The sequence below is a fragment of the Psittacula echo genome, assembly GCF_963264785.1.
Source record: "Psittacula echo genome assembly, chromosome: 3".
In the NCBI taxonomy this organism is placed as follows: Eukaryota; Metazoa; Chordata; class Aves; order Psittaciformes; family Psittacidae; genus Psittacula; species Psittacula echo.
This window is the reverse complement of record NC_137736.1, coordinates 33,048,849-33,066,629: the sequence shown is the minus strand read 5'-3', so window position 1 is coordinate 33,066,629 and position 17,781 is coordinate 33,048,849. Positions and strand designations below refer to the sequence as shown.

The window sequence follows — 17,781 nt, the reverse complement described above, 5'->3', positions numbered from 1 at the left end:
CTTTTTGCCCTCACTCACCCAAATGTTTGACTGGAGCCGCCAACAAACAGAGCATTGGGTGATCCTGTGCTATGCATGGATAAACACCAAATGCCATTGTGAAGGTTTTCAGTGGTGCTGCTTTCCTTGATTTCGCTGTGCTAAACTGTGTAACAAGCCAAGTGGAAATACCATTGGCCACATCTTCAGACTCAGAAATAGGTCGATGCCACAGTCAAATAATCTGTCCCAAATACTTTAGAAAAATAATAAATAAATTAGTCCTATTGATTCCAATAGTTATCTCCTTGTCCAAAAAGTGTGTATGTATTGGGGGTGTTGCTGGTTTAGGTATGGGTTTTTTTCATTTTAGGAAAACTATAGTTAACACTGAAAAATGGATTGGAAAACCTCAGACAGATCAAAAAGCTTTATTTTGTTAATAAACCCACAATTATACATAACATTCAATCACAACATTTTTTTTCTTGCTATTTAATGCATCTATTTTCACCTTGGCTAAATGTAACCCTAATGTAAAACCTTTTCTTTTTTTAAATTACCACTTAGAAACCAAACAAAACCAACGCCTCACAAACATTTCATGCATATATACACGGAATGTATCAAGACCTTTTGAATAGATTTCTCAATGCAGTGCTAATTATGGAGGGGCCCTAGGCAAAGGGCCTGGAATAACAGAACAAACGCATTCCACTGTGCAGAGCAGGAAGCTGAACCAGAATCACCAAAGCCCAGAGGAGGAAGGAAAGGTGTCCCCAAGGGCTCTGTTCAGGCTCATGTCAAAAACCACAGGTGTAGAACAACAGCTTTATAAACCCACCCGTTTGTCTTGCAAGGCAGCAGTGACAGGGTTGCAGATCACTGCAACACAGAAGATAACACAACTTTGCCAGTGTTCTACAGGCACAGTACTGGAATAATTCTGTCCTCCCTTAAATTCAAAATATTGTGGCTGTTTCCTGTACCTAAATACCACAAGAAAGTTTTACTCTGAAACAGAAAATGTTTTCCCTCCTCCTCTGGCCTGCTACCACTCTGTTACCACTTTACACATTTAAATCACCAATGTGCCTTTTTACATTTACATAGATGTTTCGGGCTATCCTGGACTGTCATTAATGTATGCCAAAGCCCTTAGAAACACGGCCCTCTGACGGAACAGCACACTCTTCTACTTCCTCTTCATTAACATGGAGCTTGAGCAGGCTGACCAGACCTTTCCCCCACAAACATGGAAGAAAATAGTTTTAGTGAAAATCAGTTTTGGAAGCAGAAAAAATACCAAGGAAGGAAAGGTCAGTTATCAATAAAAGGAGGAAAAAAATACAAGTGTTCAATGAACTTCAAAAGTCAGGGAGGAAAAAAGTATCCGGCCATCCTATACTGGGCAACTGAGTGAGTCTCTCAAGAGATAAAAAGTTGATTCTGCACCTATATCAATACTGTATTTTTCAAGACAACCCAAGAACACACCAATTCTACTGTAAAAAAATAACAAAGAGGAAACTAACTCTGTTTTACCCCTAAGCCAACCAAACCACCTTCCTCTGTATCTTCTAGTACCACTTTGTCATCAAACACAGTCCCATCTCTCGGTGAAACTACCATGTCATACAGCAAAGCAGCATCAAAGCTCCCAAGTTAACTCCTAGTGCCAGTGCATTTCCAACTTAGAATTTTCAAGTCCAACACTTTCAGGTTTTGGTGAGTATATGCCATGACAAAGTCTTATAGCTCTGCCATGTATCAGTATTCACACTTGTCAAAGCAGACACAAAATGAGGCTTTATAAACAGCAATGCTATTCTTTGAAAACTGACCACCAAATGGAAAAACAAATGAAGGGAAGATAAAATGCATCGAACAGAATACTGACTGATACCCAAATGAAGTAACAAAGATTATCTCAGACCTAGTCTCATTCAAAACAGTGATAATGAAAGTGTACTTGAGGACTCCATGGATTACTGGGATTCCTTCAGCTGAAAGGGTGTAGCAAAATAGCTACAACTTTATTACAAACCACAAGCCAACATGTAATTCCAACACCACCTGAAAGACATAAAACACGATTTAAGTCATGTCAATAACCGTGAAGCATGCAGGCTTTTGAAAAATAGCTTTGGATGAATAAAAACGTGAAACTTAGACAGTTATAAGGTGAACAGGAACAAAGCATCTTTTTATATAGAAATGTCTCTCTTCAAGGAATGGCAGCTATCTCCATGCTGGTCCTGAGAACCCCTGAATATTGTCTGCAGAAAAGAGTACCAAATAACACAAGTAAGAGCTGAAGTCTGGTACATACAACCCACAGCTAAAAACATCTGCTAACAGAAAAAGTCTCAGGTGCTGAAGTTAAAGGCTTGGCCAGTAACAGAATACTCTGCTAGATCTAAATTCAGGACTTGAGAGGTAAAAAGTCAATTTCCTCTGAAACTAAAATCAGGTTTTTAACAAGTATTAAATCTGTACTCCTTTCCCCTGGCTCTCCATACAGCTATATAGAAAAGTACTACAGAGACCTTTGCTACTGCTGTTTGAAAGAGTCCGGTCATTCCAACCTGCAGCACAGGAATTTGTATTGGTGTGGTGGAAAAGAGGGTGTGCCTTGACTGTAATGCATAGCACATCCATACCGCAGACAACATGGAACTAAGCTACACAGTATCACAGAGTGCATACGTGTGCTATGCATAGCACACATAAAGAAACTAACTTTTGGGGCATTTTTAGACAATTTTGTGTTTATCACCCAGAACTCAAAAGTGATCTCTTCAGTGTGATTATCAGCCAAGACAAAAAAGGAGATTTGTATGCAGACATGGGTGTGAACTTCAAATCCCTTCAAATGCTGTTCAAATAAATGTCTTCCAAGGACTATGCCCCTACTCTGCACTGCAGCAGACTCTTCTCTTGTCCAGAAAGCATGCTGGACACAAATTGTTCTCTAGACAGCTATTAAAAATACCACAACATAAAATTCCAACAACGCATTTTGGAATCCCTTCTGTGGCAGTCACGGTTTACAAACCTAGGATGAAGATTCAGCAGCAGCATTTTAGCTTGACAGTAAATTTCTGCACTCTACTGTCCTGTCACTCTCCTTTGTACTTATCCCACTAGCATGAAGTCAGCACACTTATCTCTCAGGACCAGGTGTCTACAACTTGTGGTATCATTCTGATTATTAATTTGTTAAAACTGCCCAAAAGAAAAGGATTTAAGTAGGCAAAAATGCAACAAAATGTGACAGGAAAAAGGGCGAGAACAGGCAAGCAAAAGGCCAAGAGAGCACGCCTAAATCACTCTGGAGTTACATTAGCATGAAACCCCAGCAATTGTAAGAAATACACATAAATGATACAGACCTATGAAGTATTTGCCCATTTTTAAACACAACTCTACTTAATTTCAGTGGATCCTTAATATAAAAATATTTCTGATTTGAAATCTCCTCCAGGGTCAATTCCATCCAGATGCAGATAAAGCTGCTCTGACTGAGAAGAAATAAAAATGACAAATAGCCCATTTTATTGTCAGTTAAACTGACAAGATTTGAATACATAAGAAACAGCTACGAAAGTTTAATTAAAACCCCTCCCTGTTTCAAAGGAGTCAGAAGAACTGTACGGAAGTGCTTCCAATCTGTGTACGCTCTTGGTCTGCACGTTAGCATCCACGTGGGCTTGGGAAATGTGTGTTTTTCCAGTGCGCAGTCCTTACCTGTCACCCCTGTAGGAAAGGCTACCAAGCGCTCCAGCGGAGCAAGCCATTTGCCCGGAAGCACTGTAACTGGCTCAGCATAGTATCTCCAAATCAGAGAGATCATCAAGGTAGCCTAGAATTGAAATTGTTATTAGCTTGGATAACACCACACACTGAAGTACATTTCCACCTCTACTTTGAAACAGTAAATGACAAATTCTAATTAAAGGGAACAGTTCCTTTGTTATTTTACATTGTTCTTAAGCAAGTTCAAAATATTTTTAAACTCCATATGACCTTAAAGTTACACACAAGATTAAAAGCTAGCAGTGAGACACTGGACAGTACTGCTTTCTTTCAAGATCCTGGTTCTAATCTAACACAGCACTTGTTAAATTCTGATGACTGTTTTTAGCCACAACCCTTGCCTGCCAGGAACTTAACTCACTTTAACATTACCCTAAGGACATACCCAGGTTGAACACTACCATCCTTATTAGCAAACAACTCTTTGGCATCAAGTCTGAACTACAAAGACAATCTGATGAGCACAGTGGGGAAATGTGTGGCAGCTGTCAGTGAGATTTGTATCCTCAGCAAAACCATATTTTGTTTTCAACAACAGAAGTAATATATTTGCGTGTACTGGAACTTGTCTGGGTCCAGTGCCATACAGAAGTGGGGGGAAAAAAAAAAATAAATCAACCCCAAACAAACCAACAACCCCAAAATCAAAACCTAGTGATTAAAGAGCTAAGACTAACTATCATGTCATCTCAAAACCAGAAACACGGAACTACAGTGAAACTCAAACCTCCTTCCATCCACAACTACCAGACCTTATCAGCAACATCTCTCCACTCTATTTCAAGAAACTCTTCCAGTTTGGCATGCACTGTGGCACTGGAATGTCAAACACCTGTGTGACTAATATCAGCCAATAACTGCAGGAGAGAATGGTAACACTACTGAGGATTCAGTTTAGTCACCTGTGTTCATAATAAAGTATTTACTTACTTGTAAGATGTAGAATACAATATTTATAACCCACTTTATTTTGGCTAATTGGGCAGTTCGCGCTTTCACTGTTAAAAAGAAAAAATATTATTCCATATTATTTATAACAGTGAATTATACTTAGATAAAACTTGTGATGTATTAATATTTCACTTTCAGGATATGACACTGTTTAAAAATCTCTTTTCAAATGACTCACAGCTATACTGAAGGTAGCCTTCTGCAATAAAGTGCTTGGTCCATATCATGCTGTAGTTTCTTATTAATGCTACTATGAAAAGTTGCAAAACACCAATATCCTAGACAAAGAAATGATGCATACAACCGAGAATACTATTCCCAAACGAGAATAATAACAGCCACTGTGGTTACTAATTTAAGATGAGGCATAAAGTAAATTTTTCCCTTTTAGTCAAGAGGTGAATGCTAGCTTCAGTAGATGCACTTTTTGCCTTGTTTCATCCAGGAACACAGGTAAGGCTATTCCTTCACTGTGAATTGATTTTGGTCAGGTTCAGTATTAAAACTTATTGTGCTTATTTTTCTCCTGTTACAGTACCTCAGGCCAGCATAAAGAAGCCCAGTGAAGACATCACATCTTCAAACTAAGTGGCCTGAAGTTTTCCGAAACTATATTGTTGGTTGTTAAATAAACTACTCAAATCTAATTAATTGAAATTATCAGGTTAAGAATGATACTACTTGAAAGCAATCCAGACTGTCAGTTATAAATACTGTTCTTTCTCCAAGCAAGGAACCTATAAACATCCATCCATTCTGCACTGAAGAGGCACACAACCAAGTAGTCTCCCATCCTGTTAGGGTCAGTTAGTGAGTTTGAGCAAAGACAGGAGTAAAAGCTCCGGTGTGAAAGGTTTATATGTACTCTTTACCATGAGATGGTGAACTATACCACTATAAAATCCTAGTGGAGGCAAATCACTAGAGCTTTATCACAAAGCTGCTGCATAAAATCAAACACGATCACAAAGTGACAGGAAATATCTCCTCTGGTTACTCTACAGATCAGTGCTTTCTCTCTAGCATTTTGTAGTACAGTAATTAAATAGCCTCAACCAAGCAACACACCATTTTGTATGCAGCAGAGGACTCCCTTGACTTATTCAAAACATGATTCAGTGATGAGCATCATGGAGAAAGAGTAAAGAATTGCACACAGAAGCCCAGGAAAATTCCTTTAAGAAGAAGTGGTGAGGCCCTGGCACAGGGTGCCCAGAGAAGCTGTGGCTGCCCTATCCCTGGCAGCGTTCAAGGTCAGGTTGGACAGGGCTTTGAGCAACCTGGTCTAGTGCAAGGTGACCCTGCTCATGGCAGGGGGTTGGAACTAGGTGACTTTTAAGTTCCTTTCAAACCCAAACCATCCTGTGATTCTATGATATGACTCTAAATTACTCCCTTACAGAATGCAAGGGGAATACGCAGAATTATGCACAACTGAAAGACAAAAGCAAGGTTTCCAAAAAGTTCAAAAAAAAAAAAAAAACCCAAAAAAGAATGAAAGAAAGAAAGAAGGGACCACTGGAAATGGCTAAAAGGAGCAGAAAAAAAAGTTGGAGACATATACTTAAAATTGAAAACACTCGACAAAATGCTTTTCAGAAACTAGAAGTAAACATTGCAACTCTACCATGAGTTTTAAGCTTGTCAGTCATTTTGTTAATCCTTCTTTCCAGACGGGCATATCTAGCAAACTCATCCATCATACTAATGGTTGACAGTTCTTGCTTCATGTTCTGAATTTCAGCTCTCATTTGGGATTCCTGCTCTGCATCCTTTTGTAACAATCTGGATATCTAAGAAGTAAAGAAACAATATCAGTTATTCACCCAGAGTTCCATTGATTTCCTTTAACATATGTGAAGTATTATCTTCTGCTTACATACTCAAAAAGCCTCTCATAAAAAATAGGCCCTTTCATCAAGACACAGGAACACCTTGTCTTAACATCACAACGTACTTTAAAAGCCAAAGAAGCTTTACTCTCTTGTTCTGACAGAAGCAAACCAAAAAGGGTTTTACCATCCCTGTAGGGCAGTGATTTTCAACTCTTCTACCTATGGCTAACTGCCTTTTCCTTTTCAATTTCTACTTTCATCTCATTTCCTCACTCTCGATGCTGCTTCCTCAATACCTCTCAGACCCTGCTCTTGCTACATCCTGGGCTGATCTGTTGCCCTCCCTCCTTGCAATTCCCATCAGGCACTGCCTGAATGAACAGCACCTGACACGTGCAGGAAAGGAAAAGACAGAAAAGTGCTCCTTTTCATCACCACCCTTTCCAGCTCCAGCTATGCCCCTAACTCATTCTTCATTCCCATTTCCAGCTCCAGCAGCCTCAGGAAGGGTCCAAACAGCCTAGTTTTAGACCTCCCTAATAATGCATAGCTCACAAATTTGGACTCTCTCCTCTAGATTACAGATTGCCTAGTCTGAGCTGTTAGAAACACACAAACTTCCACACTGGCTGAGAGTTGGGATCCACCTAGCGCAGTATCTCACCACCACCTCAAAACCAGAAACATAAATTTGCATTACTTTCCTTACATCTTATTCGTGTGTTTAAGAGGGTTTTTTTTACAACTTCTTACTATTTTCTTGGCTAAAATGATTTCCTGCTGACAGAAATGTAAAAAGGTAACCTCATTTTGTGTTAGCCAGCATTTTCACATCTTCTTGTATTTTCTTACTTCCTTTTCATGAGGCATCACCTGCCTGTTGGGTCATCAACTGCTTTTACCTTAGAAACGAAGGTACAAATGACTTAAAATCTTTTTCTTGCTGTTCTTTAGTAAATCTTTATAGCTTTCCTCAAGAAAAATTCTTCCCTGCGGGGGAAGTCGCTTCAAAGACTTGCTTAATGGGGGCTACTGAAGTGTCCCATGGCCACGCTGATGGGCTTCGCCACCTCCACCTCTTCCCAGCGTCACTCCCTCCACCTTCTCCTCTCCCTAGGCTAGGAGCAGGTCCAGGCCGAGCTGCACACAGTGAGGACGCAATACAGCACCGCCGAGCACCGGAAACCCTTCGTCGCCTCCCACTTCACCTCAGCCCTCAGGTGGCTGTGACACCAGCACAAAAAACACCGGGCACTCCGTAACGCCCTGAGGCATGCGACCTCACACCCACCCCACCCCACCCCACCTGAGGACCCGGCGCCCCCCACCCTCGCTAGTCAAGAGGCGAGGGCCAGCCCTCAGCCCCACCACCAGAGTAGAGGAGAAGGAGGTGGCAAGCTCTTGCCACAGCCCCCATTTAGTAACGTCCGCCGGGGCGGGGCAATGACGTCACTTACGATGGAGGAGCAGGAGGGCAGGAGGATCTTGAGCGCGTTGCAGACGAAGACGGAGCTCAGCACCAGCAGCCAGGCGCCGCTCTCCGCCATGCCGCACGCCTCCCCACAGAGCGGGCACACCCCCTGCCCTTCCTTCCCCCCACCGCTAACGCGCCGCTCGGACAAACGCCACCGCTCACATGGGATGGCAGCGGGCGCCTGCGTGAGGGGAAACTGGGACGGGGCAATCACGTGACGGGGGATAACCAATCAGGAAGCCGCCTACCCTTTCCAGGCGGGCGCTAGGTGAGAGCCCGGGAGGGGGCGTGGCCTGGGAGCGTCCCCCCGCCGTCGCCCTCCCCGCCCAATCCGGCTGGATCCTGTTGCGGTGCCGCTGGCGCTGCTGGGATGGATGGGGGGTGGGGGGGCGGTTTCCCTGCGCAGCGAGCCTGTCTCGCAGGCAGCCGCTCAGCCGTGAGGCACCCCGCGCGCGCAGCAGCCGCCGCCGCAGCTCCGGGGGTCGCGGCCGGGAGCCGCTGCCGCGCAGTCTCGCCGCCTCGCCGCCATGCCGAAGAGAAAGGTGAAGCGAGCGGAACCGACGACGGGGAAAAGCGCTGCCCAAGGCGGCACCGCGCTGCAGGGGCCGGGCTGGTGTGGGGTATATGTATGTATGCGTGTGAGGGGGTAGGAGGAGGACGGTCTGGCAGCGCAGGGACGGGGCCTGGAGAGAAACGGGCGCTCCGCGGTCACCGGTGCGGCGGCCACCGGCGCTCGCTGTCTGTGGCCGTGGCCTTCCCTTTGCCACCCTGACGGGAGGGGGGCCCGCTGGGGGTGGCGGCGGCGGTGTGTAGAAGGTTCGGCAGGGTCTCGCCGGCCGCCTCGCCGCTCCGGGACTCGAGCTCCGAAAGCGGCGGGAAGGGGCGGGCGATCGGCGGCGTCACGCGCCGGGCCGCCCTCCCTCCTGCCCCGCCTTACTCGCGGTGTTTGTGTTGGCAGGTGGCGGCAACGGATGGGGAGGCCCCCGAGGAGGTAGGTTTAGCGGTCGCGGCGGGAGGGACCAGGCCCGGGCCGCTGTCCCCGGGCACCCTGCTTACGGTGTTTCTCTTCTCTCTTTTCCCGGTTCATAGCCGAAGAGGCGATCGGCGCGGCTGTCCGCTGTGAGTACGGGAGCGGGGTGTGTGGGGTGTGCGCACCTTCCTTTACCGAAAAGGGGAGTACTGAGAGGTGAATTTCGCCCTTACCTGTGCTTTCTTCGCAGAAACCTGCTCCTGCCAAAGCAGAGCCGAAACCAAAAAAGCCTGCGGCAAAGGTGAGAGTGGCAGGGAAGAGGAGAGGAGGTGGTTGAGTTCTTGTGCAGGTGCCCCAGTGGCATCCCGTGTCGTGCTGGCGCTGCACGGTGTCCAAGAGTTTCTTCACATGTTACTTGTGTGAACGCTTACTTCTCTGAAACATCGTTTTTGAAGTGCTTCTGCCAGTATCCACTGGTACATTTAGCCACTGTTCAAGTAGACCTTGCTAAGCACTCACAGTATTGCATAGAAATATGGACACCAATTCCTGGGTGGTAATTTGGTACTGAGCAGAACTACTGGAGTGTCAGAGCAACTGTACATAGGATTGTGTTTCATCACTGTAACAAAAGGGGTTAAAATACACTTTAAATTTAAGGCAGTGTGTTAGAACAGGAAAAAATACTTGAATTACTTATGTAGCTACTGAAAAAGATCTGAATTTCACTCATGTAGTCTAGCTTTCAGGTATTTGTGTGCATGGTGGATTAGCATGATCTTTTGGTTTTCCAGTATAGCCTTCACACTGCCAATAACAGGTGCAAAGTACTTTGTTTTGTGGGAGAAATAAAAGAGGCTGTATGTCTGTTGGCTTGTTGGTATATGTGGTTTTAAGTGTTCCTTTGTGATTATAAGCTTTTCTTCTTAATTATGGATTAAGATAATTTCAAATACACTAACACAGAACTCTAGTTTGCAGGCTTTTTGATGTTCTCATTAATCCTACTGAACAGTTACTTCTCAGTAATGCACCTTCATTTCAATGGTTTGAATATCAGTGCATTCTTATTCTCAAAGTTGTAAGCTTAAAGAATTTGGGAAAGTTTTCCAATTTTACTTCAGTTCTGATTTTGGTTTTTTTCAGTGTCTTTTGCGTGGCGCATCTGATTCTTAATGCTGACTGATACGCATGGTATGGCTTCCTGCTTGTAACTACTTTACTTGTAGAAAGACATATTTCTACAGTTCATAGCAGGGAGCATACTCATGCAAACCAAGTACATCACAAACAGTTGACATCTTAGAATATCAAGTAGAACACGTTGCATGAGGCCCCCTTGGAATGCTGCTCTAATGTGAATATGTCAACAATCTTTTTTTTTCCCTTTAACTGCTGTTGCCATTGGCAATTCAAATAAATGTGTAACTTGGTTTACATGTGATCCTCTGTTCTAGAACTTATGCTGTTACTTAACTCTTGCTGTTTGGAAACTTCCTTATTGTTAATGTAAAAATCTCTTTGTACTTTTCAATCATTTTGTAGTTTACTTCTCCAGCTTCAATACTTTCTTATTTTAGCCATCTCTGGACTTTTCTTTAAATGGTTCCAGAAATACTTCACTTACCAGTGAAATGATAGATTTTTAAGTTTTAAATTATGGGTTTTTTCTGTATTTGATCCATAAAAAGATGGTTTTTTACATCAACTTTGTAACTTTTAAAAACTTTCCTGACAGTATTTTTCGGGTTGAAGAAGTTTGCTCATTACAGAATTACTTGGTGAGGTTTTTAAAAAAATAAATAGTAATGAAGAAAAATATGTTTTGACAATCAAACTACAGAAGCCTTAATGTTACAAGACTGTCTGTTACCTAAATTTGTAATACTGAGCTTAGCCTTTAACTTTTTTAAATTTTTTTTTCCATTAGCATGTTACAACTGTGTTCACTGTGTTCTTTGATTTCAGAAACTATCTTTCCTAAAAATAGGAGCAAAGTATTTCTAAAATTTTGTGGACATTGACAGTTTAGTTACCTGAATAAGATGCTTCAGCATTGACTGTTCTCACTTTGCCATCTCTTGTATATGTAATGTAGCTTACTGCATGTTTGTATCCAGTGGTGTAAAAATACTTAGAACTTTTGCTCAGTAGTTGCAGTTCTTTGGCAAAATCGTGTTTTTCTGAAGACAGAATTTTACATGAGCATTCATGTACAATTGGATGTGTATTCAGGTAGCTATTAGAAAGTTGTGTGTGTGAAGTAAGAAAGCTGTATGGGTCTTGTAGGGAAGAATGTTTGGAGTGAAGATAGGACAGAATGCTTCTGACCAAATGGTTTCTAATAGTAATCTGAGATGTCTACATTACTTAAAATATGCAAAAATAAGACCATTATTTCTTGGAGTGAATTTTAGGTCAGAGGCAACAAATTAGGATGTAATTTGGAGAAAATACTTGTGAAATGCAGACAATATTTTTCACGAGATCAGACACATTTTAAGTATAGTGGTCTTCTGCTTAGAGGTTATGTTCTCTTGCCACTTACTCACATTGTACCTGTCCAGAAAAAGCGTTACAGTTTGCCATTTCTTGAAAAATTTTGCTGTAGAGAACGTCTGGGATGATGTAGTATGTACTTTCATGTAAGTAGCTCTTGAATAAGTACTGTTTACCTACTCATTTAACAACAGTCATGTGGGTGCAAGGATGTGACTGAAACAATGACAAAGAAGCACTGGAAATGATACTTCTAGGTGATGCGTTTGTTTAGGTTAGGTTATGGAAAGTGCCCTGTTGATATTAGAGGGAAAAAGAGTGTTTGAAGTGCTTTGTATTTACAGAGCTGAAGGACCACATTGTTATTTTTTTATGTGCCACAAGGCTAAATCATACATTACAAGTCTGTCTAGCTGCTAGAACCTAATCATCTTCTCGTCCCAGTTTGATTCTCTAGTTTTACTATCTGGAACTGTGACTGTTGGTCTATATGTAGTTCAAAAATTTTTTTTGACAGTTGAACTATGTATTCACTCATTGGTTGTTGTTGGTAGTAGCTCCCTCTGCTTAGCAAGTCAATCTTGGTTTTGTGTGGGTTTTTATTATTTCCAAACTTTACCTAGTAGGTCATAGGAATTTATGTACTGGAAATTTATTTCATTGCAGGATAAATCTGAGGACAAGAAGGTTCAAACAAAGGGGAAAAAGGGGCCTAAAGGAAAACAGACAGAAGAGACAAACCAAGAACAGACAAAGGACAACTTGCCTGCAGAAAATGGGGAAGCTAAAACTGAGGAGGTAAAGTTGTCTGTATTCTTTGCTGCAAAGCAGCTGGATAACTTCCTATACTGGTTTATCCAAGTATCTATCAGAAACATACACAGTTCTCAGAATCTATCTTCTGAAAAAAATAAACCAAAAAAAACCAACCAAACAAACAAAAAAAAAAAAACAACCAAAAAAGAAAGTAGGCTATTGAAACCTTAGTAGATACACCTGGAAAATTCTAGTTGCCCCCAAAAAAGTTGCTGTAATGTGGTAACAGTCCCTGAAATTGAGAAAAAAGGTGGGAATTTTACCACGGGATAATGTCCTTCAGAGAGGGGCTGGTTTCCCTGCAGGAAGGTATTGCCAAAATCATACAGGGTGTATGAAGGGTATAGTGCTCTGTTCATGTGTGTTGTCTGTCTTCACAGGGTTTGGTTTGGGTTGCAGTCTGCCTTTGCTGTTACCAGAAGACAGGTTCCTTCTTGATACAAAAGTTTTTTTGACAAATGCAGTATTCATTTTCCTGGGACTGGAAAGATTTTTCACTGAAAACCCAAAGTTTCAATTATTTAATCAAAGTTTAAGTAACATTTATAGGAGTCCTAGATACAGACACTGCTGGTAGAAGAGACAGGTTCATGCAGGGGTGGAAGAGAAAAGTGCAAGAACCAGTAATAGTTGTTGCTGAAGAAATGAACATGCCAAGTCAGTCTTGGCTGTAATACTGTGCTAAAATGGCTGTGTTGCTGAAGTTTTTGGACCGATAAGTAACTTAAAGCATCCTCCACGCTGTATTCTTTTTCTGGAATGTGGACATTTAATTTAGTTTTAAATGTAGGACAAGATCTGTAGGGAGAAGCAGTGCCTCCTACTAGGACAGCTGTTAACAGCTGGATGAAACACAAGTTTTCATGTGGCAGTAAGCCCAGAATAAGTCTCAGGTTTCTGCAGTACTGAATGCCTCACTCATTTTAATGAGTTCGGTGGAGTTTGCTGGTCAGATAATCAGATGTTTTGGGGTTTTTTTGTTTTTTAATGTGAAGGTGTGATTCGTGCTTCCTGTCTGTTTGTTGCACTGGGAAGTAATTTTTTTTTTTTTTTTTAAGATAGGAAAAAAGTCTGTTTGAATTCTGTCTTACCGGTGCACAGATCAATCTTCAAGTAGAGGAAAAGAGTATTTGCTTTTTAGATAGGTGGTGTGGTTTGGTGGATGAGGAAAGTACAGAATGGTACTTGAGCATACAAGACACTTACTTTGGGGTAACAGTTTTTCATTTGCAAGCTTCCAGTGTGATATGTGTGAAAAAGTTGTGCTGTAGCTATGAATTCTGTGGTTGGCTTACCCTTCTGCACAGCTCTGGCTCTGTATTACTATCATGTAATTTGGTCTTCTAATTTGTGCATTTAGTGTTTTCAGCAATACCAGTGATGGTTAAATTTGGCAGTATTTCTCAGCTGGGGTCTGTTTAGTACACCAGTGCAGAGATGATGTAAATTTGCAAGGAGTGGATGATGGCTTCTGGAGCACATCTTCATGCTGGTCTCATGTTGGTCATGCCAGCCAAAATTGCAGGTTTAATAGAATATTGAAGTCTATAAGAGGCAGAAGTGTACCCTGTCCTTTTGAACATTACTGTTTTCAGTTGACACAAAGGTGTCAGAGATGCCATTGTTGATGCATGGGCTGATGAAAGGCCTGTGAGAACTGCCAGTGACATTCTCTGAAACCTAGCCCTGCAAACAGAAATGGCTTCCGTATTTCATCCTTCAGAAGCTTCCCCCAGGTGGCAGTAAAGGCTGAGCGGGTGTTGGGGTTCCTGTTTGGGTGCTACAGTGATGTATTCTGCTGGTGGTGCTGCAAAGCTTTGGAATAATTAAACATAATTTTTATGTTAATAGATATGTCACATTCATTTTCTTAATCTACACTGCAAATGCAATGAGTTTTCCAATCTAAACAGAGTTTGCAGTTTTAGTCAGTTAAGATGGTATAAATTTGTTCTGAAGCTCAGATATACAGCATATATTAATTTCAAAAATAGTATAGCTCTGCTGCTACCATTCAGTTTCACTGAATGTATTTCTACAAAATTCCGTTTAATCCAGTACTGTGTTTCTAAGTCTCACTAAATTACTGCAGAACTTTGAGAAGACATTAACAGTGCTGCACTGAAGTTTAAATGCATGAAGTGTACCTGTAGTGTCTTTCCTAAATACTCTATATGCAGGAATTTTAGCTTTGCAGGTTAAAAAGCCCCGCTTCCTGTCATAAAGGCAGTAATGGGCTTTTTTCTTTCAAAAAAAATTAAAAGTCCTTTGCAGTGTGTATTAAGTAGTAACAGTAGCAACATTCTGGAATTCAGCCTGATGCATCTGAGGAGTAGAAGCCTTTTCAAGACAGTTTGTTTTCAGCCGGTCATTATCCAAGAGAAATAAGCAGATTGTCACAGCATGTGGTCTGTAGAACCAAGTCATGGTTGTTCTGCCTGTCAGGTTAGCGAACCTGTGTGTTACAAATACTACAAGAGGCTGAGTCACTTAGAAACCTCACTGAAGTGTTCTGTTTCTTTGTCTTCTTTTTAGACCCCAGCAACTGATGCAGCAGCAGAGAAAGAAGCAAAGGCTGAGTAACATCTGGTGCCAGGTCTTTAATTGGTGGTCCTTATACCTTTCTTCTTATACAATTCAGAGGAATATTTTTATCAACTATTTTGTAAATGCAAGTTTTTTAGTAGTTCTAGAAAACATGTTTTTAAAAAGGAGAGAATCCCAACTCAATCCATTTTTTTACATATTTAGATAAGTGTAAATGCTTTTTTTAAGTGGTAAAATCATGTGCTGGTTGTCTGTTTTCTATGAAACCAGAAATAAATGGGATGTTACATTAAGGAGAGGGCTTTGAAGCCTCAATTAGGCTTCATGTTCCATAGACTGAGAGGGACAGTTTTTCTATCCTATTAAATGAAGCATAACATGGATCAGACTTTGGAATTCATAACGGTATGTTGAGAATGTCTTAGCATTTTAGTTACTTATCTTTATCTATGGTTGTACCATCAGTAGAATTGCTTATCTAATGAAACTGCTCCCTAGTGTTGGATTTCTTGCTGAGTGATGTATATCTGTGACAAAGTTATTTTTGGTAGTTGCAGCTTTGTTTTTTCCAACAACTTTGTAGCTATGATTGGAAACGTATTTTGATTGTAGCTATGATAGTAGAAAGATTGGAAACTCTTATTATATCTTTAAATATTAAGTGAAAGTTGCTGCTTGGCAGACATAACATGTTATGTCAGTATTCGAGATATTGGAACTTCATATCCAGTTTTAAAGAACATCTTGTCTACAAATATAAATTGAAGAATATGTGAAGTAGTCTTCAGGTGAAAAAAATCCCCAACAAACAGAATTACAGTTTTTAGATTTAAAAAACTATGTGAATAAAAACAATTGTGAAACTGTTCAGTGTGTCTGTGATCACCAAAAAAAGCCAAATAAATCTTGATTATGAAAGGATGTTTCTGTAGCTTTTGCGTTGACTACGACAACTCCCAGTCTAAGTGGTGTAGTTTTTGATTCTTAACTGTGTTCTTAACTATTATTAAAAATGTACTTTTCAAGAGGTAGGTGGTAATGCAGGGAGTGAGTAGCAAGTAGGAAACAGTAGTTGCAGGCTTAATATGGGGAGTTGTGCTTTGAAAGCCTAGTGCTGCTTCTGTTACCTAAAAAAATACAAAAATTAGAACACAACAGCTGTTACCTGCTATGTAAGGCCGCAGGTTGGCAAAGCATTGTTTCAAATGTAACTAATTCATGTAGTAACACAACTGGCCTGATTCTTCCTTGCTGTATTTCAAAAACTTGTATCAATTTTGTTGAAGATGTAAGAGCCTTTCATCAGAAGGGGGCGTAGGACAAAGGGAAATGGGTTCACACTAAACCAGGGGAAGTTCAGGTTAGATATAAAGAAGAAGCTCTTTACTGTGAGGGTGGTGAGGCACTGGAACAGGTTGCCCAAAGAAGTGGAAAATGCTCCACCCCTGGCAGTGTTCAAGGCCAGGCTGGACAGAGCCTTGAGCGACAGGGTCTAGTCATGGCAAGGGGGTTGGAACTACATGATCTTTAGGTGCTTTCCAACCCAAGCCATTCTGTGATTCTATAGGATTAAGTATACATTACTTAAAAACTCAAACCTGGTACAGCATTACTTCAGTTCTCTCATGGAGTGCAGGGCTGGTTTGTTCTGGATTTTTTTTTTGTGTGTGGTTATTTTGTTTGTTTGGTTGTGGATTTTTTTGTTTGTTTTTGTGTGGGGTTTCTTGTTTTGGGGGGGGTTGTGCTTTTCCCACTTCCTGTTATTTTGCTGAGTTGCAGCAGGTAGTCACATGTTTTTAGCCTACCAGTTTATTTAATGTCAGTCAGACAGCTGCCAACCTTATCTTGGGAGGAGTCAAGATCAAAAAGTAACTGTTTCTTTTTTTTCCCCTTGACTGAGAACTTGTGTATGCTCTTAAGCAGCACCTGCAAGCACAGCTATTTGCTTCCTTTCCATTTTTTGTGCCATTTTTCAAATTCTCATTACTTCTAAAAAACACTAGTTTTACCTCTTCACTTATTTTCTTAAACCACACTTAAATTCAAGAAAACATTTTACCCTTTCTACCCTTGAATGTTTAAACAGTGTTCAACTTTTCTTTAGCACTGGACCCCAGTACACTTCTGGTCCGTTTCCAGCACAGCTGTGTTCCTAGCAGAGAGCACCTGGCTTTGGCAGTGGGTTTGAGTTCTTGGATATTCAAAAAACTTTTTGGCACTTTTTCTAATCCCCTGCCCTTCCCCCCAGCCCCTCCAGTTATCTTATTTGTTGGTTTAATTTAGTAGTAGCATAACATAGCTACATGACATTCTTTCTGTTTTTAGCAAGTGAAAAACCCCAGTTAAATGACTGATAAACTTGCAGGTAAATACCCTGAAATAACCTCTTACTTCATTTTACAGTGTGCCCGATTGTCATGTTTTGAGTCTGATGTCGAGATCCTGTCGACTTTCAACATCTTCTCTCAGACGTGTGTGATCCACTGTCTTACTTATCTTTGTATCTGCGTATCTGTTGTAACTGCTTCCTATTTTTTGTCGTCTTGGGGACAAAAAGTTACTTCTTAATTATAGAAGTGAAAGGGCTTAGCAAGGGTAAATCCGTGACACTTGCTCTCTCATGACAGAGGCATTTTCATGCTGGAAGAAGGGAAGAACAGATGTTCCATCAGGAGCACAGGAGCCCTACGTCTATTCTGGGCAGCACAACCCACTTGATGGGGTCAAGACTGAAACAGGCTTTCCTAATTGCATAAAGCATGTCTAGTAAATATGTGGGTGAATCAGCTATGAATTTTAATTGATTTTGCAGTAGACAGATACTGTAGTGTGAAAGGCCAACATGTAGCCATAAAAAACCCACCAGTTTGGCTACTGGGAAAACGAGGAAT

At 41.3% G+C, this 17,781-nt stretch overlaps 2 protein-coding genes across 3 annotated transcripts; one reads left to right on the top strand and one right to left on the bottom strand.

The window, feature by feature from the left end:
• Positions 1-394: 394 nt before the first annotated feature.
• Positions 395-8,322, bottom strand: GET1 (guided entry of tail-anchored proteins factor 1). The gene is made up of 5 exons (XM_080612066.1): positions 8,042-8,322; positions 6,377-6,542; positions 4,729-4,796; positions 3,730-3,844; positions 395-2,055 (listed from the first exon to the last, which is right to left on the bottom strand). Exons 1-5 carry the CDS (start codon positions 8,129-8,131, stop codon positions 1,982-1,984), a joined length of 513 nt encoding a protein of 170 aa, XP_080468192.1. The 5' UTR covers positions 8,132-8,322; the 3' UTR covers positions 395-1,981.
• A 21-nt stretch (positions 8,323-8,343) lies between these two features.
• On the top strand, positions 8,344-15,823 carry HMGN1 (high mobility group nucleosome binding domain 1). 2 transcript variants are annotated; one of them, XM_080612068.1, is made up of 6 exons: positions 8,344-8,684; positions 9,017-9,049; positions 9,148-9,177; positions 9,279-9,329; positions 12,194-12,325; positions 14,879-15,823. In XM_080612068.1, exons 1-6 carry the CDS (start codon positions 8,586-8,588, stop codon positions 14,924-14,926), a joined length of 393 nt encoding a protein of 130 aa, XP_080468194.1. In that variant the 5' UTR covers positions 8,344-8,585; the 3' UTR covers positions 14,927-15,823. The 2 variants fall into 2 exon arrangements, with proteins under 2 accessions (XP_080468194.1, XP_080468195.1); XM_080612069.1 differs by having other exon boundaries at positions 8,349-8,600; positions 14,879-15,821.
• The last annotated feature ends 1,958 nt before the right edge of the window (positions 15,824-17,781 follow it).

Excerpts from the sequence above, each read along its gene's own strand:
- GET1 (XM_080612066.1), bottom strand. The coding sequence starts at position 8,131 with ATGGCGGAGAGCGGCGCCTGGCTGCTGGTGCTGAGCTCCGTCTTCGTC. Across the intron at positions 3,845-4,728 it reads TTGTATTCTACATCTTACAA|GCTACCTTGATGATCTCTCT; the intron begins GTAAGTAAATAC and ends TTTCAATTCTAG. Across the intron at positions 2,056-3,729 it reads CTTTCCTACAGGGGTGACAG|GTGGTGTTGGAATTACATGT; the intron begins GTAAGGACTGCG and ends TATGTCTTTCAG.
- HMGN1 (XM_080612068.1), top strand. The coding sequence starts at position 8,586 with ATGCCGAAGAGAAAGGTGAAGCGAGCGGAACCGACGACGGGGAAAAGC. Across the intron at positions 8,685-9,016 it reads CGGGCTGGTGTGGGGTATAT|GTGGCGGCAACGGATGGGGA; the intron begins GTATGTATGCGT and ends TTGTGTTGGCAG. Across the intron at positions 9,178-9,278 it reads GATCGGCGCGGCTGTCCGCT|AAACCTGCTCCTGCCAAAGC; the intron begins GTGAGTACGGGA and ends CTTTCTTCGCAG.